This window comes from Raphanus sativus, chromosome 3 (genome assembly GCF_000801105.2).
Source record: "Raphanus sativus cultivar WK10039 chromosome 3, ASM80110v3, whole genome shotgun sequence".
In the NCBI taxonomy this organism is placed as follows: domain Eukaryota; kingdom Viridiplantae; phylum Streptophyta; class Magnoliopsida; order Brassicales; family Brassicaceae; genus Raphanus; species Raphanus sativus.
Genome location: NC_079513.1, coordinates 14,872,371 through 14,895,946, shown reverse-complemented (window position 1 = coordinate 14,895,946; position 23,576 = coordinate 14,872,371). Strand labels below are relative to the sequence as shown.

Here is a 23,576-nt window from a genome sequence, read left to right as displayed (position 1 = left end):
AAGAGCTCGCCGGGAAACGATACAAGGTAGCGGGTAGAGAGGAGTAAAACCCTAGATCTAGCCGCCTTGTGAGTATGTCAAAGTGTGGATCCCTTCCTCGTTCCCCCTTCTCTCCTCTTTATAGTAATCCTTGCAGTTCGCCCTACTAAGAGCGTCGTTGATGGGCTTTAGTCGGTCGTGTGGCTTGATACGTTATTGGGCCTAAGAGATGCCGCGAGACGCTCCTGGTCGGCTGGTCTTAGCGATCAGGGACGTTTTGCTGTAATGGGCCGTATTCTGCTGTTTGATGGGCCTTGTTGGGAGGTGCCAATCCGTCCTCCTACATAACTCTCGTTGGACTTCAATTGTATGGTGCGGGGGGATGGTTTCTGATCGAAGAGTTTAGTTACTCGGTGCTTCTAAATAAATGTCTTGAAAAGCAAGCAGAACCAGACAATCATGTGGCTGAAGAAGAAGAACAAGAAGAAGAAGAAATGGCTGAGGAGTGAGGAACAAAACGTAGAGATGGCTCAGGGTGAGTTTGATTTAAGTCTCGCGACTCCGCCAATTTAGCTCCGTTAGCCTCTTCGGTGCCTCTCGGCGCTGCGAGAGGGCCATTGCCGACCCCATCATATCCAAACTACCTCTCCGGTGTGGGTTCCGTTGGTGAAAGGTTTCGTTGCTGGTCGTCGTTCACGTTTCTGCAGATTCGTTTACAGTTCGTGTGCAAGGTGAGTTTGATTTAAGTCCTGGCTCCTTTAGCGACTGGGCCGGCCCTCTGAATCTCTCCTCCGCCGGCGAGCATGTATCCTCTCCTGACATCTAGGTTACCCTGCTGGCTTGGTTACTAAACGTCGTTTTGGCCATATCGCTCCAAGGTTTCCCGGGTGTGCTCCGCCTGAGCTAGAGGTCTCGGGACCTCAGACTCTGATGTGGATTTGTTTCCATGGAGTCAAGATTAGGCGTTCTTTGCTAGTGAGTGATGTTTTAGTTAGCTCCTCTTCCCTCCTTGGTTGATTGATTAGGCGTTGCTTGTGAGTCATGGTTCGATGTGCAGGTTTAATCGAGTATGGCAGTGGAGATTCTTAGTTTTCTTGTAGTTTTGGGCTGTACTTTGCGACTGGAGGAGGTAGTAAGACCCGGGAGGTGGTGATTCTGCCCCTTTCTCTTAACCGGCTTAGAGGACGAGTGCGGTTGGGTTAGTTGAGCGCTATTAAGCACCCGTGGTTAGTGTTGTCCTAACTTTGCTGGAATTTGGTTTCGGTTCTTGCCCAGCTCGGATTTTGAGGTGGTCCTTGAGCGGGCTTGTCTCTGTTTCTATAAGGAAGGTAATTATTCAGGCAGCCGGATGAAACAGCTTCATGTTTGTGTCGTGCTCTCGATCTCTTGTCTTCTGGGTCTCTCCATCCTTGCCTATATTGGTTCGATCTCCCACCTGACTTATCAAGATTATATCGTTCCTTGTTGTCCTGTTCGCTTCCAAGCAGAACGGCTTTAGTTTCGATTGTGTTTGATTACATGTTTTTTAGACTTTTTTGCCGTGTAATCAAGTTTAAAGGTCATACAGTTTGTTTTAAACATCTTGTAAACCTAAACATTCATTTTCATAATGATATTTACCATTTAGCAAAAAAAAGAGATGGCTCAGGGAGAACAAGACAATAATGTGGCTGAAGAAGAAGAAGTAAAGGTTAATTTGGTCTTCTTACTCTTTCTCTATTTTCATCTTCAAAGTTTTACACTGAACTGTTTATAACATAAACCCTTGATCACAAATTTACCACTTCAATTTGCTGATTATAATAGTTTTGCTTGCATGAATAGTTATCAACTTATCTGAGACTAAAGACTGGTTTCTTGAACTGGATTTACCCACTAAGGCTACTTAACTTGCATCACGATTTATCTTTTGTATGACATGAGCAGGAGGATCAGCATGTTGAGGATGTAAGAGACAACATTGGTAGCAATTCAACAACTTTAGTGGGATGTGGTACTGAGACTCTTGGCAAACTGATGCTTTGTCAATCTCTAGCGAGAGAGAGATCACCATCAACTTTCCCATCAGGAGAAGTAGAAGATTATGCATTACCAATAGCTTTTCAGTCATCGGATTATGCACACCATTCTGCTGGAGGTAACTTTGCAACAAACTCATAGCGATAAACATCACAAACACTTGCATAATTCTTCTTAATGCTGTAATAATCGTTCTTTAGGGGTCAAGAGATGTGGATGGCTGAGTGATGAGGAGGAGACAGATCCAGATGAGGATAGTGCTGCGGTTGATGATGATGAAATGATTCAACTGACTCCAGAACCGCTATGTGAAGAACTTAAAGAGCTGTTGAGGGAAGTACGTGGAGAGGAGAAGAAGAGGAAGAGACCCACGAGTTGGGACACCTAAGGAGTCATGAGCTCCTGTAACTATCATTGAAGTAAAGAAGCAGGACTAAAAGAGTAACTAGTAGTATTGGCAGTAAAAACGGTTAAAAACCCCCATGTTTACATCTTTACATCTTTGTGTTGGTCTTCTTTAGCTTTTGGTTGAAACTGAATATAAGTTTGTTTGTTTGTAGTGGACTTTGTATATTAAAGTCAGTTGCATATCATTAGTGTGAGTACACAAACTCATTAATCAAATGCAAAAGATCCAAAGTTAAGCCAATCTAAAAAGAAGGACCACCAGATCTAACTTGGTTTAGCTAAAGATAGTTCTTCTAGGTTAATCAGTAACAAAATCACCCGAAACTGAACTTTTGGTTTTGGAATTTGTTTATTTTTACAGTTGCTAATATAGTTTGTTAATGGTCGAAGCTTCTACACATATTTTTAATTAGTTATTTACTTATTTCCCTTGTATTTAATAGTTTTAGGCTTTTGGATATCTGTTTGGATCGAATTTTTGAATTCAGTTCTTATAGCAACCTCAACGGTGAAGCTTTAAAAAGGAGATTCTTAAAAAGCAATTGTTATTATTATAATTAATTTATTTTAATAACTAAAAGGGTTTTTAGTGATTTAAACCTCCAACTATTTTTAAATCGGATAAAAAAACTCTAACTAAAACTTTATGTTTTTAAACCTTCTGTTAACAAAATCGTTTTTCTTAAAGTAGACCAGTTAAATCGAAACACATGTAATTTCAAATATGACACGAGGTTTTTATAATCAATAGATATTTTAGTGATTTAAATCTTCAACTACTTCAATGTGAACTAGATTTTGACCCGCACGCCCGTGCGGGTGTATATTTTTATAAAATATGTTGTTTTTCATGTCAATATTAGAGTTGAGCAAAAAATCTGAATCTAAAAAATCAAACCGATCTCGATCCAAAAGAAGTATAAAACCCGAACCGAATTTGATTAAATATCAAAATTTTGGTATTTAGAGAACTTAAAACGAATTCATTCCTAACCGAAGTATTTCAGATAGCTGAATGTATTTGAAATAGATTTATATACTTATATATATTTTTGACTTAATGTATATAAAACATACAAAATATATATATGGTACTTATAAGTTGGTTGAAATAGTTGAAAATATATATAAATATCTAAAATAGTTAAAGTATACTCAAATCACTAAAAATACTTAACATAACTATTGATTCTCTATCCAAATATTTAAATCAAAACAATTTATATGTTGATTTCGGGTATTCTAATATGTTATTGAAATGTATAAGTACTATATTATTTTGTTTAAATATTTTGAAAAATTTAAAGTATATAATGAATTTAAATGAGTTATCCGAATCTGAACAAACCCGCAAAGATGTGAATTCGCATCCGAATCAAAATTTTAGAAATATCCGAATGGGACTGAAATCTTTGATCCCGAAAATCCAAAACCCAAACAGACCTAAATCGAACCCGAATGCCCACCCCTAATTCACAATCTATTTTTTCCTTTAAAACACACCAAACATATAATTAATAGTATTTTATACGTACTATCATATAAATAATCACATATATTATATTTTCAATAATCACATATATTGAAAACATTTTTTTGATAATGGTAGTTGGAAAATATTTTAGTAAAAATAATTTTTTGAATATATATATATATATATATTTTAAATCAATTTTTGATATAAATCAACTTTAAATATTATTTTGATTTGAAATATGTACATAAAGTTTAAATTTGTTTTATGATATATCTTAGACAAATGATACTTTTAGATTATTAGATAAGCTCATTTTCATATATTTTAAAAATTGACACAAATATATAGTTTCTCATAATATAATAGATTTCCAATTTTTCTTAATAACATAAATTCATTCTTTTTTAATAGAATGCTATCTATGTTTCCAAACAATATTATATCTTTTTATATCGCTATTCATGTTTCCAAATAAACCTATTTTTAAATTGATATTCATGTTTTCAAAAAAAACCTAATGTTTTTAAAATTGGTATCCAAGTTTCCAAACAAACATCTTTTTAAAAATTGTTATTTATGTTTCCAAAAAAATCTAATTTATACTTCAATTTTAATAATATAAATTAATAATTGTGAATTCCTATATATTGTTATGAAATCACCGTTTATAATAAAAACTATAGATGCAGTGAAATCAGCCAATCAGGTCATTAAATAGACTACAATTTAATCAATGATTTATTTATGCTTGTAACAAAAATACGTTGTGATTTAATATTAGCAAAATGATTTTCCATTTTTTAGTATTGTCAGATATTGTGCATATCTATTGAGATTTGTTTTTGAATTTAAGGTAACTAACATTTAAAAAGATATTCCATTAATTACACTTAATTTTCGATTTTATTAAAAAACATTTAGTACCAATGGCACAAGTTGGTAAATATTAAGAAGAATTAAGGGTGAATTTTTATTTGTACTTCAGTTTTAATAGATTAGATTTGAAATATTAAGTAAATGAATAGAAAGAACGAATTAGAAAAACAACATAATTTTTTACTTATTTCACTTTCGTTGGTTTCTTGAAAATGAAAAAATAAATCTATTTTTTTATTTGAGGATGAATTGTGACTGTCATTACTCATTGGTATAGGGGGTTTTAAATATTTCATATTGTTTATGTGATTACATGAAATCTGTGTTTCAATTTAACGGTTTCCCGTCAGAAAATATGACTTTGTTTACAAAAGGTCAAAAATATTAAAGGTTTTATAGTTGAGGGTTAAAAACATAAAGTTTTAGTTGGGAGTTTTCTATCCGGTTTAAAAATAATTGGATGTTTAAATCACTGAAATATCTATTAATTATAAGAATCCCGTGTCGTTTTTTGAAAATACATGAAATGTTGTGTTTCGATTTAACATGCATCCGTTAAGAAAAAAGAACAATTATGTAACGAAGGTCAACATCATTAACGATTTAATAGTTGGAAGTTAAAAAAAATAGAAAAATTAGTTCCTTTAATAGAGAAGATCCATCGCAAATAATCAGAATTTACTTTTTAAAGAAAAAATCTAAAATTACAGAACCAACCAATCGACTCTTTTGTCTCAACAGTATTCCAGATTCAAATTTATTTCTTCATGTTACAACTTTTTAGATATCCATTTAGATCGATGTGTTTCTTTTTTTGCTAAAAGAGTTTAAATAATTTCAAAATCCAAAATACTATTGTACATTTTAACCCAAGTATGTCAGTTCGGGCTGGTCCGGTCTGATCCAGCCTAAATCCACTAGACCGTAAATATTTGAATCTGGTCAAGTCCAGTCCAGAAATATTTTTGGCTTAGAATTCAAATCCCTGCCCGACCTTTATAGGGCTTTTTCGTGCTTTTTGGGGTTTTGAAAAAATAATCTATCATTGTTATTTGGAAAATTTGGAAAAATACATTCATATGAGATCTCAATTTGAAAACTACACCTTTTTTTTTAAACTATACTTTTGCATATGTAAATTTACTAATCTATCCAATATAATTATTTTAAAATTATTGTATATTCTCTTTTCCAATATTGCTGACATCGGCTCTTTCAATTGCATATATACAATCAACTATGTTTTTCCAAATTTAGAGAAACAGACATCGTATGGTGGATCTGTAAAAAAAATATTAGGTCTTTTGTTAGTTTACTGTATGATATTATACTTTTGATCGAAACTATACATTGAATTAAACCTAATGAACGGGTTTTGGTTATACATAAATGATCTTAATCAACAATGAACATGCAGTTCTACACTAGGGAAATAAACGACGATGAAGAATTAGTATTGTCTAAACTGCACAGCTAATGAAACAAGAAAGATAATAGCAAACACTTTCTCAGAAAAAAATGAAACAAGAATGAGCTCTGTTTTAATCATGAAAAATAGATACACGGAAACAGGGCTTCGAGATATAAAAAATTAAGCATACAACTACAAGCAAATCAACACAAACATGAATCAAAATAACCACAACGTATTCATGAGTTAAATAGTTGAACATATCTACTAAAATGCTTGCACAGAAACACGAACACAACCGAACATCAAAACACCACCTCCGAAAGACTTAACCCAAATCCTAATCAAGAGAAATCTCGAGGCATAAGAGGAACTCACACACATGAAAAGTCAAATACATAACACTTCTAACCAGTGCACCAAATCATCAATGGAGTGTGTTACTATTCAAGCCATCTACTTTAAGATCCCTAAGGCCTTCAAACAAAATGAACTTTAGTTTCTCATGGAATGCAACGGGTGTTTTCACTATTTAAAGAATATAAAATATTAACATTTTCAGACTATAAGAACGAACAATGGGGATTTGTCCAGGTTCTGGACCTTCTGGTTTGTTACGTATATGGTCTAAGTTTTACTGTCGATTATACTTAGCTTTAAGAAAACTTCAATACACGAGCAACCAAACATACATGAATCCAAAAATCATAGAGTGATTCATGAAATTAAATTATTAACATGTATTTATTTCATAATTTTGTTTATCTCAAAACATAAATACTTTATTCTTTTTAATTCTTAGTTTAAAACAAAATCTGGATAAAACGACTTTTCACATATAAGAAAGTGTAGTTTTCAAAAAGAAAAAATCAAAGTGTATTCTTCAAATTCAAAACTATAAATAGGGTATTTCTCAAATTATTATTTCTATCATTTAATAAATGTGAATTTTCATAAAAAAGTTAGTTTCTGTTTCTTTTGTTTTAAAAATTAAAGTGAGTTTAAATTTTTCTTATTTATCAATAATGTTTTACTGTTCGTATGTTTTAACTACATATTACAAACAAACCAAATTAAGTAAAATTTGAATAAACAAATATAAATTAAAAATAAATAGATACAAAAGAACAAAATTTATAATAAAAAGGTCAAACATTTCATATTCTGTATTTTGAAAAAAAACATGTTGTACATAAAAGACAGAAGATATATTTGCAAACATTAAAATGTGACATTTGTAATGATCAATAAAATGCATTAACAAATTTCATATATTTTTTTTATTAAAGTTTAGATCAAAAATATTAAAATAATATGTTTACAAGAATAATAACTTTCATATTTGTTTTTCGGATAGGTCCTAATCCAAATAGGACTAGACCCAAAATATCAGAAATTCAAATATGTTGAAAAGCTTAATTTTTTGGACTTATAAAACTAAACCCTAAATCTGGTAATTTTTAGGGTTGGACATGTTCGGACTTCGGTCGTAATTGACACGTCTAAATTAATTTAGTCCAAAAAGTGAAAAAACCATATAAAAGATTCGTTAGTATAGACCATGAACTTGTGATCAAGTAGTAAGAAGAATGGCTTGATATGTCACCATGTTTCAGATCAGATTCATTTGCTATGCGAAATTAAATTACATATCCTATGCAGATATGAGCTACTGTTTTTCGGTCCATTTAAATATCTTGGAAAAAGTTTATTCGTGGGTTGAAAAATTAGTTTTGTGTTTTTAATAGATCCAAATTTAACTAAAAAAAGTCCATTAGTATATTTCTACAACCCGACCGGTTTCAAGTTTTTTTTTGTGTGGTTCGGATTTCAAAGTTCTTTTGACCATATTCATTTTTAACCATGATCATGGTTTAGTGTTAACTTAACTTGTATGGTTATCACATTTATTAATTTTAGTCAGAAGAATTAAAGTGAGCATCTTTTCCCCCTTTGCATGCAATAGAGAGAAGCTGAAGAGAAGAAAGGATTTTTGGGAGAAAATCTTTCAAAAAATCTTCTACTTCTAGGGTCTCGTCTCTCTCTCTCTCTAAAGAAAAGAGAAAAGCCCGTCACTTTCCACACTCTCTTTCACTCAGATTCTCCCTCCCTTCACCTCCAAAAAACCCTTTGTTTCGTTTCGTCTCCTGTTAACCGGGTCAAACATCCAACTTGACCGAGAGATCCTCCGTTGGTTCTTAGGTATATTTTTTTTGTCTAAACCCTTCTCTCTCTCGTTCGGTCTGTGTTTTCCGAGGAAACAGTGTCGATTGTGTTTCTGGGTTTCAAATGTGGGTTCATCTCTGTCTGAAAGTTAGCATCTTTCGCCTTTATTTTGTGTCTACTGCTCTCGATTTTGTGGAAACGAGCTGAAAGGTTGCTCCTTTAACAGTTTTTTCGATTCTTCAAAAACTGGGTTTATGGGTTTACTGTGTTCTTTTTTCAAATGAATGTGGGTTCCTCTGTGTGTGAAAGTTAGCAGCTTTCGCCTTTATCTTGTGTCTACTGCTCTCGATTTTGTTAAAACGAGCGGAAAGGTTGCTCCTTTAACAGTAAAAACTGGGTTTCTATTTAGAGATTTGTGGGGTTTCCCTTGAGTTAGTGGTGCTTGATAATGTCTCTGTTTCTCTGTTTGTTTGATCTGCTAAGTTCTCTAACTCAGCATCATTGTTGTTTGGTTTCACCTTCTTTTAAAGGGTTTTGTGGGTTTTAGTGGGACTTGATAATGTCTTAGTCTCTCTCTATTTGGTTGATCTGCTCAGTGCTAACTTTAACATCTCGCTGTTGTCTGTATTCAGGTTTCTAGGGTTTTGTCATGGAGGAAGCGTCTTCGTCAGATATTCTAGAAGCAGAGATTGTTGGAATCTCATTCGCTCTTGCTACTCACCGTCAGATCGTAAGTTAACCAAGAGTTTAATCCTCTTTTGTTTTGATGAGTGAGATCATAAGTTTTGCATGTTGTTTAGATCTGAGTTAGAATGTTCATTATTAGTGACACTGAATAAATAAGGATTAGGAATATAGCTAAAACCTTTCTCTGCTTTTGGTTTACTTTTGTCACCAAGTCCCTGAAGTTCAGTATAAGTGAGCTCAGCTCTGTTTATTTCTTTTCTTGCAGCGTCTAGCATCCATCAGTGACGCTGGGATCAACCATGCTAGCCAGCTCTCTAACTCATTCTTGGGCTTACCTTTGGAGTTTGGTAAATGTGAGGCTTGCGGTGCCACTGAGCCTGATAAGTGTGAAGGTAAACTAGTTCTCCCTTTTTGTGTTTATCTTTTTGTTCTTACATTTTATACTGATATCGATGTTTCTTTCTTTGTTTTAGGTCATTTTGGGTATATTCATCTCCCAGTGCCAATATACCATCCCGCTCATATTAGTGAGTTGAAACAGTTGCTCAGCCTTCTCTGCTTAAAGTGTCTGAAGATAAAGAAGATGAAGGTTAGTACCTCATTGAGTTTTCTCAAATTATCTTGTTGGTGATTCATACATGTAATAAGATCAATCATGGACCGTAATAACCCTTGACCAAGTGTGTTCACCTTCTGATTACAGAGCACAAGTTCTGGGCTTGCGGAGCGTTTGCTAGGCGCCTGTTGTGAGGTGAGTAATGACATACACATTTTGATTGTTTCCTTTCACCTGAAACACAAGTTGATAGATGTTTCAACATATTGTTAGCTGTCTAAGTTTTTCTTCAACTAGTTGCATGTTAGAAAAACGTGCTAATTCACAACTAGAATAGTCATTGTGCGTTTGTTGATTTATTCAGTGAGTGTAACATTAGTTAATGCTTTCTGAAAGTAGTGATTATTGGTATTTTCATTGCACCAAGGAACGTTCACTGTTTATATGTGTTTATGGATGATGTTGTTGCTGAGATTTTTTGGATTTTAACTACTGATTTACTCTATTAGGAAGCTTCGAACATCACAATCAAAGATAAATCATCAGATGGTGCCTCATATCTACAACTGAAGCTCCCATCTAAAACAAGACTGCATGAGGGCTTCTGGAATTTCCTGGAAAGATATGGTTACCGCTATGGAAACGACCACACGCGGCCCCTGCTAGCAAGAGAGGTTTTTACTTTCTTTTTCTTCCTTTTGTTTCTGTTTCTCTAATAGATTGTTTATGTGCTACCTTAAGCTGCTTTGTTTTGTATTTATTAAACATCGTTGGTTAGAAGAATACATTTGTAAGTCTCTGCAAGGTGTCAATCCCTCATGTTATTTGATCTTATAGTTTACTGGATCCGTAAGGTTTTAATGCCAAAGGCATTCTTACGTTCTTTCTTATTGCTTAATCATTCTATATTTCTGGAAACTGATGATTACCTTCTTTCCATGTCCTTTTCCATATGTTGGGAAAACAAACAGGTAAAGGAAATCTTAAGACGGATTCCTGAAGAAACAAGAAAGAAGCTAGCAGCGAAGGGACATGTTCCTCAAGAAGGATACATCTTAGAGTATCTTCCAGTCCCTCCTAACTGTTTGTCAGTTCCAGAGGTTTCGGATGGTTCCAGCTCCATGGCAGTGGTAAGGGCCGTTGAAACTAAAACTCTTTCTTTAGTTCATTGATTGCTTTGACTTGTTTACAAACTAACACCCTTGCATGTATGCCCATTTTTTTTTGTTTTCAGGATCCGTCGAGAATTGAGCTAAAAGACGTACTCAGGAAAGTGGTAGCGATAAACAACTCTAGGTCTGGCGAGACGAACTTTGAGTCGCATAAGGCTGAAGCAAATGAAATGTTTAGAGCGGTGGATACCTATCTTCAGGTGAGGGGTACTGCGAAGCCAACAAGAAACATAGATATGAGATTCGGGGTTTCCAAGATCTCAGACAGCTCTTCCTCAAAGGCTTGGTCTGAAAAGATGAGAACACTGTTCATTCGGAAAGGTTCAGGCTTCTCTTCTCGCAGTGTCATCACTGGAGATGCTTTCAGGAATGTGAATGAGGTTGGAATCCCTATGGAAATTGCACATCGGATCACATTTGAGGAGAGAGTTAGTGTTCACAACATCGGATATCTACAAGAGCTGGTGGACAACAAGATGTGCTTGAGCTATACACAAGGTTCTACAACCTATTCTCTGAGGGATGGTTCCAAGGGGCACACGGTTCTTAAACCCGGGCAGATTGTTCATCGCAGGGTCATGGATGGGGATGTCGTGTTTATCAACCGTCCTCCCACAACACATAAGCATTCTCTGCAAGCACTTCGAGTCTATGTGCATGAAGACAACACGGTGAAGATCAATCCCCTGATGTGTGGCCCTCTCAGTGCTGATTTTGATGGTGATTGTGTCCATCTGTTCTACCCCCAGTCTCTCACCGCTAAGGCAGAGGTAATGGAGCTCTTTTCAGTGGATAAGCAACTTCTTAGTTCACATACTGGACAGCTGATTCTGCAGCTGGGTTTAGATTCTTTGCTGTCTCTGAGGGTTATGCTGGAGCAGGTGTTTTTGAACAAAGCTTCTGCTCAGCAGTTAGCAATGTATGGCTCTCGATCTCTCCCACCACCGGCTGTAGTGAAGTCCAGTAAATCTGGCCCGGCTTGGACATTCTTCCAGATATTGCAGCTTGCCTTTCCTGAGCGTCTTAGTTGCAGAGGTGACGGGTTCATAGTTGGTGGAAGTGATTTGCTGTCCTTTGATTTTGAGGTTGAGGCGTTGGCGTCCATCATCAATGGAATCGTAACGGCAATCATGGTGGAGAAGGGTCCAAAAGAAGCACTGGGATTCTTTGATTCACTGCAGCCGCTGCTGATGGAGCATCTAGATCCTCAGGGATTTAGCTTAAGTCTGGAAGACTTATCCATGTCTAGGGAAGACATGGGCGTTATTCACAATCTCATCATCCGGGAGATTTCTCCTATGGTGTCTCAGTTGAGATTGTCGTATGAGGATGAATTGCAACTAGAGAACAGCATCCACAAAGTGAAGGAAGTGGCTGCTAACTTTATGCTGAAGTCGTATTCGATGAGGAATTTGATTGACATCAAGAGCAACTCGGCAATAAACAAGCTGGTGCAGCAGATTGGCTTCCTGGGTCTTCAGCTGTCAGACAAGAAGAAGCTGTACACGAAGACTCTGGTGGAAGACATGGCTCAGTTTTATAAGAAAAAGTATGTCAGTACTTCTTCCTCTGGAGATTTTGGAATTGTTAAAGGCTGCTTTTTTCACGGACTGGATCCGTACGAGGAGATGTCTCATTCAGTTGCGGCAAGGGAGGTCATTGTCCGCTCTTCGAGAGGGTTAGCTGAGCCTGGGACACTCTTCAAGAATCTGATGGCTGTTCTACGGGACATAGTCATTACCAACGATGGAACTGTACGAAATACATGCAGCAACTCCATCGTGCAGTTCAAGTATGAGCTGAGTTCTGACAATGAGAATCAAGGTTTGTTTGAAGCTGGAGATCCTGTTGGAGTATTGGCAGCTACGGCCATGTCAAACCCTGCCTATAAAGCGGTTCTTGATTCTTCCCCAAATAGCAATTCATCATGGGAGCTAATGAAGGTAAAGTGTTCTCGTTGCTGTCTTCTCAATAAAGCTTTGATTCTTCTGTATGCTGTATGCTAATACTGTTTTCTGTTCTTTTTGTCCTTTTCCCAGGAAGTTCTGCTCTGCAAAGTTAACTTCCAAAACACTGCCAATGATCGAAGAGTTATTCTTTACCTGAACGAGTGCCGCTGTGGGAAAAAGTACTGCCAGGAAAATGCTGCTTACACAGTTAGGAACAAACTGAAGAAAGTTAGTCTGAAAGATACTGCAGTGGAGTTTCTAGTCGAGTAAGTTTTCATTTTAGTAATTTATACTGTTCGTTTTAGTGTTCGTCTTTTCTGTTTTTGCTTTTACTTATCATCTTTGCATTCGTCTATGTCTTTACTTGCAAGCAGATACAGAAACCAACAAGCGATTTCAGAAATTTTTGGAATGGATATATGCCTACATGGCCATATTCATCTTAACAAGGTTTGAATTCTAATCTCTGTAATGTTAAATCTAGCTGGTAGACTCTACCTGCCATTGAAATACAATATTCCTAATTATCCTTTTTTAATCTCGCTTGTAATTGGTGTTTTGGTTTACTAGACATTGTTGGAAGGGTGGAACATCAGCATGCAGGACATACTTCAGAAGTGTGAGGATGCAATTAACTCACTAGTCCAAAAGAAAAAGAAGAAAGCTGAGGATTTTAAGAGAATGAATTTGTCTGTCAGGTATGTATAAGTACATGATATGCTCTTCCTATGGACCTCGTCTCTGGTTGAATGAATTGATTTTGATTTTAGCTACTTCTTTGTGTTGATCATGTTAAATTTTTTTTCTGGAATGAACAGTGAGTGTTGCTTTTTCCGAGATCCAGGCGCGAGCAAAGAATCCGATATGCCTTGCTTGATGTTTTCTTCCTACAATGCCACAGATCCTGATCTAGAAAGGACTCTGGATGTTCTCTGCAATACAATATACCCAGTTCTGCTCGAAACAGTGATCAAAGGTACTTGAAGAATGCTTTCATTATAAACTGTCAGTTACTAAAATACTATTGATTTATCGAACAGGGTAGTCTTTCCTTTGAATCCCTTCTAGTTTGCCTGACGGATAAAAAGAAATAAAAGCGTTTCTTCTACTAGTCTGAATGAGTTGTCTTCCCCGTTGTAGTTGAGCTTATGTTACAGTAGACTAATGTTTTTTAATAACACTTTTGTGTCTAGGTGATCCACGGATTTTCTCAGCGAATATAATCTGGAATAGTCCAGAAACGACAACCTGGATCCGGAGTCGCCATGCATCCCGCCGAGGGGAATGGGTATTGGACGTCACCGTTGAGAAACCTGATGTCAAGCAGACTGGTGATGCATGGAGGGTTGTAATCGACTCGTGTCTATCAGTTCTTCATCTGATAGACACAAAGCGGTCAATCCCTTACTCTATCAAGCAAGTTCAAGAGCTGCTTGGTTTGTCATGCGCTTTTGAGCAAGCTGTTCAGGTGCTTAATTACTTTCTTCCTGATCTTAAAAATCATATGATACTTCTCTCATATTTTCTCATTGTCTGTGTGAGGAAGTCAAATGTAATAATGTTATTTGTTTTTGCAGCGTCTCTCAGCTTCAGTGAGAAAGGTCTCCAAAGGAGTTCTTAAAGAACACATAATTCTCGTGGCAAACAACATGACCTGTTCAGGGGATATGCTAGGTTTCAACTCTGGAGGTTATAAGGCTCTGACTCGATCCTTGAACATCAAGGCTCCATTCACAGAAGCAACTCTTATTGTTAGTTTTCCGATGCTTTAATGTCTAATTACAAATTATGTTCTAAGACTACATCCTTACTAACATTCGTTACTTCTTATGGTTTTTAGGCGCCAAGGAAATGTTTCGAGAAAGCGGCTCAGAAATGTCATAAAGATTCTCTATCAACAGTCGTTGGGTCTTGTTCTTGGGGAAAACGCGTGGATGTTGGTACAGGTTCACAGTTTGAGCTTCTATGGAACAAAAAAGAAGTAAGACATTCTCACCAGAAAATTGAGTTTGTCTTATGAATATTTTTTCATGCAATCTGATGCTCTTTTATTTGTCAACCTATCTTGCAGACTGGTCTGGAGAATGATGATGAAACTGATGTATTCAGCTTTCTCCAGATGGTAAGATCCACAAAAACTGCAGATGCGTATGTCTCTTCCCCTGGTTTTGATGTTACAGAGGAAGAAATGGCTGAATGGGCTGAATCGCCTGAGCGAGACTCTGCTCTTGGAGAGCCCAAGTTTGATGACAGTGCTGAGTTCCAAAATCTACTTGATGAAGACAAGACTTCTTCTCTCTGGGACAATGGTGGCTCAGAATGGGGAGTCTCTAAAAATACAGGTGGTGAGGAGAACACGCAGTCTGGTTGGGAAAAGACTGCAAACGTTGAGAAGGAAGATGCTTCATCTGGTTGGAACGTTAAAAAGGATGCTCAAGAAGCTACCAAGTCAGATTCATGGGGCGCTTGGGGATCAAAGACAAAAGATGATGCTGAAAATGCAACACCTAACTGGGGAACAACACCAGCTCAAAATGATTCGGTTGTCATAGAAAACGGTGAGCCAGCTTCTGACGTTTGGGGACCCAAAGCTGTTTCAGACAAACCATGGGGGAAAAAGAACTCTGAAACTGAGCCAGCTCCTGCTGCATGGGGTTCCTCGGGTAAAAAGAACCCTGAAACTGAATCAGGTGCTGCTGCTTGGGGCTCTAGTGACAAAAATAACCCGGGAACTAATTCAGATGCTGCTGCTTGGGGCTCTACTAACAAAAACAACCCGGGAACAGAATCAGATGCTTCTGCTTGGGGTTCCGGGACCAAAATGAACAAAGAAACAGAACCAGCTTCTGCTGCATGGGGCAAAAAGAGCTCAGAAACTGTATCAGGTGGTGCGGACTGGGGTAATAGGAGCAAACGGGTTTCTGAAACTGAATCAGGTGCTGGTGGTTGGGCTTCCCGAAACAAGAGCTTGGAAACTCAGTCAGGTGGTGCGACATGGGGTTCTAGGGATAAATCTAAATTTGAAACGGAATCAGGTGGTTCTGCTTGGGGCTCACAGGGAAGAAATAATCGTGAGACTGAGTCAGGCTCAGGTGGTGCTGCTTGGGGTTCTTGGGACAAGAAGAAACCAGAAACTGAATCAGGTGGTGCTGCTTGGGGTTCTCAGGCTAAAAACAATTCTGAGACTGAGTCAGGCTCCTCAGGTGCTGCTGCTTGGGGTACTTGGGACAAGAAGAAACCAGAAACTGAGTCAGGTGGTGGTGCTGCTTGGGGTTCCCAGGCTAAAAACAACTCTGAGACTGAGTCAGGCTCAGGTGCTGCTGTTTGGGGTACTTGGGACAAGAAGAAACCAGAAACCGAATCAGGTGGTGCTGCTTGGGGTTCTCAGGCTTCTGAGACTGAGGCAGGCTCAGGTGCTTCTGCTTGGGGTAAGAAGAAATCAGAAACTGAATCAGGTGGTGCTGCTTGGGGTTCTCAGGCTAAAAACAATTCTGAGACTGAGGCAGGCTCAGGTGCTTCTGCTTGGGGCAAGAAGAAATCAGAAACTGAATCAGGTGGTGGTGCTGCTTGGGGGTCCAGGGACAAAAATAACTCTGAAAGCCAAGTAGGTGCTGCTAATTGGGGTTCTAAGGAGACAAATAACTCGGAAAATGGAACAGATTCTGCTGCTTGGGGTAAAAAGAAGAATGTTGAAGCTGAACCAGCTTCTGGTGCTTGGGGTTCTTGGGGACAGCCAACTCCCACTGCGGATGCCCAAGAAGATGATGGAAACCCGTGGGTATCATTGAAGGCGACCAGTAGCGCAGACAAGGATGGGAATGAGACAAGCCAGTGGGGAGTTCCAACCAAGAGATATCCATCTACTACTGGCTCACAGGGTGGTGGTGGCGCAGACTGGAAGAGGAACCGTCCTCCTAGGACCCCTGGATCTGAGAGTATTCTGGGTCCCATGTTCACAGCAACAAGACAGCGCGTAGACATGTTCACCTCTGAGGAGCAAGAGCTTCTCTCAGATGTCGATCCAGTGATGAGAAGACTCAGGAGAATAATGCATCAGTCCGGGTATGCCTTCATAATTCATAAGCTCCGTATGGTAGTTTATACAGATTCCATATATTAATATATACAGTATGTTAGGCTTCGTCTTTGTAAAAAAACTGTTGTTTTGGTGAAGGTACACTGATGGAGAACCAATCTCGGATGAAGACAAGACATATGTACTGGAGCAGCTTTTGAACTACCATCCAGACAAAGATGCTAAGCTTGGTCCCGGTCTTGATTTCATCACGGTAAAAAAATTAGCTTTAACCTTTTATAGCATCTCTTCTGAAAGCTTATTTTGCCTCATAGGTCGGATGTGAAAAATTGTAGGTTGATAAGCACACGACGTTCACAGATTCCAGGTGCTTCTTTGCTGTCTCGACTGATGGGACCAAACAAGACTTTTCATACAGGAAGTGCATCAACAACTATCTGGTGGAGAAGCATCCAACCCTAGCTGCAGAGTTCATGGAGAAGTACTTCAGAAAGAGGGACAATGCAAACAAAGAAAGGAACAGCCAAGAAGCCACACCACCTGGGGAAAAAGAGTCTCAGACTCAGCCTATTGATAATGGAAGCCAAGACTCTCAACCTCAATCTCAGTCTCAGTCTGTAGTTGAAGACTCTCAGGCTCATCAGCCTATTGGTAATGAAGGTGGCGACACTCAGCTTCAGTCTCAAGTTGAAGACTCTCAGCCTACTGGTAATGGAGGCGAGGAGTCTCAGACAGAGCCTCAGGCTTAGGTTTAGGCTCATCAGTCTTTTGGTAGGAAAAGGTAAAAAGACTCATCTCTATCAGACTTTAACATCACCCACTCTTTTGTTTTGAGATATGTACATAAAGAGTGGAGATGATGCAGGTTTTTTTTATCCACTAGGAAACTCTGATGTGAACTGCAAAACAATGTGTAAACGCAGTTCTCTCTCTCTAGTTGCGGGATCTCTTTTGTCTGAAAATAAGTCTTAGGTTTCTGTCAGTGACTGGTTTTGTAATCTCTAGTGATTACCTTAAACTATTTATTGAAGTCAAAACAATGCATTAGCCATCTCATCTGCTTCTCTGTCTTTAGATAAAAAAGACTTCTACATTGCTTCGAAACCATAATTAAACCAAATCAAATCCTAAACCGTATTTAAACCAAAACGCAGCATGTAAATGGGTCACTAAGAGGCCCAATTACGAAGCTTGAAAGCCCATTAACAAATTTCATAAAATGGAAAAAAATCTCTGTTTCCATTTTCAAGCTTCAATCAAACGTGAAAAGACAGATCCGTGAGTTGTCTCTCTTCAAAGTTCAAACCAAAAGCTACTTGTCCGTCCCTTTGTTTCCGAGAGAGATGTCTGTCTTCGATGATTCTTTCGTTATACTCGGAGACGATGCATCTGAGTCTGTTCCAGTCTCAGGCTCCTTCGACACCACCACTGATCATCACTCCTTCTCACACCACGTAGATGACTCCATCGACGATGTTTTCGCAGCGCCGTCTTCCGACTACGGAGCTTACACTAACGCAGACGACGTCTTCGGATCCAACGGTGGACACGACGGTCCCATCTTGCCACCGCCGTCGGAGATGGAATCTGATGAAGGGTATGCTCTTAGGGAGTGGAGAAGGTTAGATCTGAGCTGCAACTCTTGAATCTTGATTTAGTTTTTACTTCTAAAAAATTGAGTAAAGTTGATCACTTTAGTTGATTGAGAGGATGATGAATCTGTTAAAGTTTTGATCTTGATGCTTAATTATGCTAATCTGCTCCTTGAATCCTTGTTTAGTTGTCTATTAGATCGGATCTGAGTTTTTAAATTGACAGGATCTGTGTGTCTCAAAAAGACAGCTTCTAGCTTTACTTTTTTTTTTGGTTTGTAGTTGTTCTGCCATTTCTTTTTAATGCCAAAGTTTGCATCTTGTAATGCGTTATTGAGTTGGTCGTATGAATAGATCTGATCTCGCAAGAAAGGCAATTCCAATTACTTTTCCTTTTTACAAAGTATCTAAAAGGCTTTTGGATGTTTTCCTTTTCATTTAAGCTTATTAAAACTATTACGTACCCTTTGGCCTATAAAAGGGTCTCTTAAGATGAATAAGAATCATCTTCCAGTTATCTTTTTACTCTCTTCTCACGTTACCAGATCTAAGGCAAACTTACTTACAGGCTCATATCAATATGGTGCTATGTTCTTATATTTGGTACAGACACAATGCAGTTCTCCTTGAGGAGAAGGAGAAGAAGGAAAAGGAGTTACGGAACCAAATCATTGAAGAGGCTAATCAATTCAAAGAGGATTTCCATAAGAAGAGGGAACTAACTTGTGAAAACAACAAAGCAGCTAATAGGGAGAAGGAAAAGGTTTGTTCATTATTATACTCTCTTGCACAACATTAACTTATGCTAAAGATTCTCATATGTTTCTGACACAAGACTTTCTTAGTTCTGCACAATTGTCTATTTTGGAACCGATCCAATATGTTTAGTCTTGTGTAGTTTTTACGAGTCTGTTTTAACTGCCTATTTATAGCGTTGGTTGAACTATTACTCATAAGTTTGTTTTGTCTTTGAACACTTAAAGCTATACATGGAGACACAAGAGAAGTTCTACGCGGAAGCCAGCAAGAACTACTGGAAGGCAATCGCAGAGCTAGTTCCTAAAGAAGTTCCAACCATAGAGAAAAGAAGAGGGAAGAAAGAGCAAGACCCTAAGAAGCCAACTATCTCTGTCATTCAAGGTCCCAAACCCGGTAAGCCAACCGATCTCGCGAGAATGAGACAGATTTTGCTCAAGCTCAAACAGAACCCACCAGCTCACCTGAAACTAGCTCCTCAACCTCCACCAGAGGCGGCTGCTGCTGCTACTACTCCTACTCCTCCAAAGAATGCTCCTGAAACCAAGCCCACCGAAGCAGTTGCTGCTGCTTAAGAAACCCTCTTTGGTTTTGTTTTTTTTTCATTTGCTTACATCTATGTGATTCTCTCTTTGCATTTCATTATGTGTGTGTGATATAAACAGCTTATCTACTATCGGATTATACTCTATGACATTCATGTTTGAATTCAATAAGAGGAGTGGTTAAACATAACAAATCAATTGGTTAATGGATCCATTCATCAACCGTAGAAGAGACTCTTAAGTGTTAAAAAGTAAGACGAGTGTGGAAAGTGGAGAGGTTTACATAAAATGCCAAAACGCTACTTCACATATCATAACCAAACTCGTGTGAAAGAAACTCACAATAATAATAAAAGACGAGACGATATCAAAGGTCAACAACGGTTTTACAAATTTTCATCTCCCTTGTAAGCTTGAAGGAGACCTGCAACCACCTCTCTCGCTGCCTGCATCATCTTCCTTTTCGCTAGCCTCTAAGCAAACGCCATTGTTGTTGTAGACACTGATCTCTGAGCTTGCGTTGCTGCTTGTAGCTAGTGGAGAGTCTGATACATTCATTGGTCTTCCACGAGTATGTCCAGATCTCACACTGTACATTGATGATGCTGGAATGTTTGTCATTAGTGGTCTCAGATTCCCTGGTATGGTTCTACGTATATCCTGTTTACATCATAACATTGATTCATCAGTTACTAATGGGAAAAAAAGATAGATACATAGAGGGAGACTACGCACCATATGCCTTATAGCCATATCAAGGGACTTCTTGGAGAGTGTTCTTCCAAAGCCAGCACTGTCTGGTGAAGAGGACTTTGCAGACAAGTTACCTTGAGGAGAACTCTTGTCATCTGATCTGGGAGGAGCCAGTTTCCGCATGTTGACTACTCTCTCCACCATTTTGGTTCCCATCAACACAGGACTCACGTTGTCATTGGCTCTGGAATATCCACGGTTAACTGCAGGAACAGAGCTACCACTAGTGTACATTGGTGTTCTTCCTCTTGATGGTGAACATGACTGCCTTCTCGGTCTTCCTCCTCCAGGAGGACCACTCGGTTCAACTGAAGCAGATCGTGGGCTTGGAGCTCCGGGTCTGCCTCTCGTTGCTGAAAGTGGCCTTTCAGGTAACGTTGTTCTCAGATTTGGAGGAGTTTCTAGTGAGAAACCAGGCATGTCTGATGGCTTCCATGGCCTTGACCTCACTGTGGGAGAAGCTGCACGTGGTACAGCAGGATTCTTGGATGGTGTTGGCATAGGCGTTGCTGCTGGAGAAGAAGGCTTGATTTGTGATACTGCCGGCTTTGCTGTAGTAGTTGCAGAACTGAGTGGACGGCGAGTTGGTGTAGCTGACCTCGATATGGTTTTAGGAGGAGGAACTGTGGGTCTTGACGTTGGTGTTGAAGATCTAGCAGTAGATCTTGACAGAGGCGTAGTGGACCTTGAAGGACCTGCAGATTTTGTGCCGGTGCTAGTGGTAGATCTAGCTGTCGAACCAGCAGATCTAGTAGTTGAAGTAGTTGGCTTAGATGCAGTAGGTGTGAGACGAGATGAACTTGCTGACCTACTCAGAGATGCAGGTTTAGTCTTTGCAGATGATACAGTGGACCTGGAGTGAGTCAAAGAAGGTCGAGTAGTTGAGGAGGAGACGGTGGTTCTAGTAGAGGTGGGTGTTGAAGGCCTTGAGGGAGGTTTTGAATTAGTAGTCAGTGTTGATGATCTTCCAGTGGGAGTGCCGGGTCTTGATCCAGGTCCTCCAGATGATGAAGGTCTCCGAGTTGCTCCACTAGAAGAGCTCAATCCAGGTGAAGAGGTTGGTTGTCTAGATGTTAGATGGTTCCTTGCAGCAGGCTCTGATGAGGAATTCGCCAGCTAAAACAATTACACATCATCACAGGTTACCATAACGAAGTGATGATTCCAAATATAGAAAACACTGGAACAAGGTTGCACTATGTTTAGCTGATTATCTAGAATCCAGGGTTTGTTAAAAAAGAGGTCAGAGGAGTAAGGAATAACATTATTACCCTAGAAGTCAATGAAGCTGGGCGGCTCTTTGAATCACCACTCTGACTCATCTTAGTCCTATGTGATTCCATCTCCAGCGAAGGAAACAGAGGAGTACCTGGAGGGGTAAGAAGCCTTCGAAAGACAAAGAAAAGTTAACAGTGTGAATGTCTTTAAGAGATAAAAGATACACTACAACTAGCACTATCACATCCTTTCTCAGTATCATTCACATGAAAACACTTTATTCTGGTGAGCATTCAATGCCAGCGTTCATCTCAGACGCGCAACACTCACAAACAAAGAGTTCTATATTACAACGCCAAATTCATGTCATTAGATACATGCCTAATATAGACAATGATGAAAATGCAAAGGAACAACACAATCACAAAGACACGAAATATAGCAACTAATAACTATACTACTACAGCTTAAATACTAATTATACAATCACAAAGTTTAATTGAACCGCTTGATGTCTATACTAATTATACAATCACAAAGGTTAATTGAACCGCTTGATGTTAAAGACATTCAAATAATCACTGGTGAACAACCAAACCGACACAACATGTAAAATATGTTAGCTTCACAAGAAACTGTGGTAAAGAAGTTTACCATTCGTAGTCATTTTTATCCCCCTCAGAATTGAGAAAATCATCTGGAGGACCTGTCTTCCGTGCCGGAGCACCACCACCACCACTTGAGAGGTTGAACACTGGTGAAGTTCCAGGCTTTGAACCTAATACAGAACCACAAACCCCATCAAGAAACTAACCAAGCCCCAAATCAGAAAGACATGATCAAACCAAGGGTTGTGTAAGAATGTTAAACCTAAAGGAGTGTCGAACTCATGAGGGTTGTTGTTGAGAAGGAGACTATTATTATCCTGCTCTTTCTCACGCCGTCTCATCTCAAGAAACAAAGAGAGCTCTTCGTCTTTGTCAGCCATCATAGAAGCCCTGAGCTGTTGCCTCTGCTGCCTCTCTGCTGAATCCATCAACAGAGACGACTCTTGTGCCCTAAAACTTCGATTCATCTCTCTCTCTCTCCTCAAAGTAGCAAACTTTACAGATCACTAATTTTAAAAAAAAAACTAACTTAACTTCCAATTTACTTCCAGTATCCTAATCTAAACTCAAACTAAACAAACCCAACACGAAAAAATCGAATCTTTTACACTCTTGAAGACGCTAATTTGCAACACATTATCACTTGAAAGTAAAGCAAAAAAAAAAAGTGAAGTTTTTTAAAAGAAAGACACGACCTTTCTCAAAGAAACCGCCATTGTCGAGGAACGGAGCTCAATACCCACTACAAATTAACTGACGGAAAGAGAAACCCAGCAAGCAAAGAGAGAGAAAGAGAGAGAAAATGGTAGATTTTGGAGATCGAGAGAGAGAGAGAAGAAAGTGTTAGAGGGAGTGGCATGGGAGTGTAGTTGTTGATGTAAAAGAAGGGTAAAATTGGAAACTTATGTTTTTAAATTAAGATTTGTTGAGGGGACGGGACAACTCTGGACTGATGCTCTGCTACCTAATGTGCTCTCAATTGTTTCTATCGCTTCAAGCCTAAGGATTTTTTTTTTTTATTCTCTCTGCTCTCTGCATCTCCCATGTTTTTTTTTGTTAATCATTTATTCCTAATGTTGATAAAAAAATCATTGTTCCAATGTTGTCTTGTTACTTCATTGAAGCATGTATTCTAAGTGGTATCATAACCATATGATTGAAGAACTAGTGGGAGATCCATCTCCCCATCTCTCCCCATCAAGGATTCATAGAGAGGTTCACACACTTTCCAAAAAAAAAAATATATATTAAACTAATGAACAGTGACGAATTTGAGGAGTTGAGATGAACCCAAATCGTCACGAGTTCGCCATGTGGCGACCCTCTAGTGATCCGTTTTTTTTTTTTAAGAAAAAAAACGAAAAAAAT

General features: G+C 38.5%; 4 protein-coding genes across 5 annotated transcripts; 3 read left to right on the top strand and 1 right to left on the bottom strand.

Annotated features, from left to right (window-relative positions):
- The first annotated feature begins 438 nt into the window (after positions 1 to 438).
- On the top strand, positions 439 to 2,474 carry LOC108837882 (uncharacterized). Its single transcript, XM_018610884.2, has 4 exons — positions 439 to 514; positions 562 to 710; positions 1,906 to 2,116; positions 2,199 to 2,474. The coding sequence occupies exons 1-4, from the start codon at positions 439 to 441 to the stop codon at positions 2,384 to 2,386; spliced, it is 624 nt and encodes a 207-aa protein (XP_018466386.2). The 3' UTR covers positions 2,387 to 2,474.
- A 5,626-nt stretch (positions 2,475 to 8,100) lies between these two features.
- LOC108847343 (DNA-directed RNA polymerase V subunit 1) lies at positions 8,101 to 17,787 on the top strand. 2 transcript variants are annotated; one of them, XM_057004606.1, is made up of 19 exons: positions 8,101 to 8,372; positions 8,969 to 9,066; positions 9,289 to 9,415; positions 9,497 to 9,612; positions 9,727 to 9,774; positions 10,089 to 10,253; positions 10,551 to 10,709; positions 10,814 to 12,694; positions 12,791 to 12,966; positions 13,075 to 13,150; positions 13,271 to 13,398; positions 13,519 to 13,676; positions 13,894 to 14,168; positions 14,278 to 14,451; positions 14,541 to 14,681; positions 14,772 to 16,065; positions 16,156 to 16,762; positions 16,875 to 16,989; positions 17,072 to 17,787. In XM_057004606.1, the coding sequence occupies exons 2-19, from the start codon at positions 8,986 to 8,988 to the stop codon at positions 17,483 to 17,485; spliced, it is 6,135 nt and encodes a 2,044-aa protein (XP_056860586.1). In that variant the 5' UTR covers positions 8,101 to 8,372; positions 8,969 to 8,985; the 3' UTR covers positions 17,486 to 17,787. The 2 variants fall into 2 exon arrangements, with proteins under 2 accessions (XP_056860586.1, XP_056860585.1); XM_057004605.1 differs by having other exon boundaries at positions 14,772 to 16,762.
- A 193-nt stretch (positions 17,788 to 17,980) lies between these two features.
- LOC108847453 (clathrin light chain 2) lies at positions 17,981 to 19,823 on the top strand. The gene is made up of 3 exons (XM_018620696.2): positions 17,981 to 18,357; positions 18,938 to 19,091; positions 19,312 to 19,823. The coding sequence occupies exons 1-3, from the start codon at positions 18,080 to 18,082 to the stop codon at positions 19,657 to 19,659; spliced, it is 780 nt and encodes a 259-aa protein (XP_018476198.1). The 5' UTR covers positions 17,981 to 18,079; the 3' UTR covers positions 19,660 to 19,823.
- Positions 19,810 to 23,056, bottom strand: LOC108847451 (uncharacterized). The gene is made up of 5 exons (XM_018620695.2): positions 22,471 to 23,056; positions 22,255 to 22,378; positions 21,654 to 21,768; positions 20,365 to 21,498; positions 19,810 to 20,289 (listed from the first exon to the last, which is right to left on the bottom strand). Exons 1-5 carry the CDS (start codon positions 22,673 to 22,675, stop codon positions 20,026 to 20,028), a joined length of 1,842 nt encoding a protein of 613 aa, XP_018476197.1. The 5' UTR covers positions 22,676 to 23,056; the 3' UTR covers positions 19,810 to 20,025.
- Between the last annotated feature and the right edge of the window lie 520 nt (positions 23,057 to 23,576).

Coding starts and splice junctions, on each gene's coding strand:
- LOC108847343 (XM_057004605.1), top strand. CDS start 8,986: ATGGAGGAAGCGTCTTCGTCAGATATTCTAGAAGCAGAGATTGTTGGA. Junction 12,967..13,074: donor GCAGTGGAGTTTCTAGTCGA/GTAAGTTTTCAT, acceptor ACTTGCAAGCAG/ATACAGAAACCAACAAGCGA. Junction 16,990..17,071: donor CCGGTCTTGATTTCATCACG/GTAAAAAAATTA, acceptor GAAAAATTGTAG/GTTGATAAGCACACGACGTT.
- LOC108837882 (XM_018610884.2), top strand. CDS start 439: ATGTGGCTGAAGAAGAAGAACAAGAAGAAGAAGAAATGGCTGAGGAGT. Junction 711..1,905: donor GTTTACAGTTCGTGTGCAAG/GTGAGTTTGATT, acceptor TGACATGAGCAG/GAGGATCAGCATGTTGAGGA. Junction 2,117..2,198: donor TGCACACCATTCTGCTGGAG/GTAACTTTGCAA, acceptor ATCGTTCTTTAG/GGGTCAAGAGATGTGGATGG.
- LOC108847453 (XM_018620696.2), top strand. CDS start 18,080: ATGTCTGTCTTCGATGATTCTTTCGTTATACTCGGAGACGATGCATCT. Junction 18,358..18,937: donor GCTCTTAGGGAGTGGAGAAG/GTTAGATCTGAG, acceptor TATTTGGTACAG/ACACAATGCAGTTCTCCTTG. Junction 19,092..19,311: donor CTAATAGGGAGAAGGAAAAG/GTTTGTTCATTA, acceptor GAACACTTAAAG/CTATACATGGAGACACAAGA.
- LOC108847451 (XM_018620695.2), bottom strand. CDS start 22,675: ATGAATCGAAGTTTTAGGGCACAAGAGTCGTCTCTGTTGATGGATTCA. Junction 22,379..22,470: donor TGAGTTCGACACTCCTTTAG/GTTTAACATTCT, acceptor GTTCTGTATTAG/GTTCAAAGCCTGGAACTTCA. Junction 20,290..20,364: donor ATATGGCTATAAGGCATATG/GTGCGTAGTCTC, acceptor TGATGTAAACAG/GATATACGTAGAACCATACC.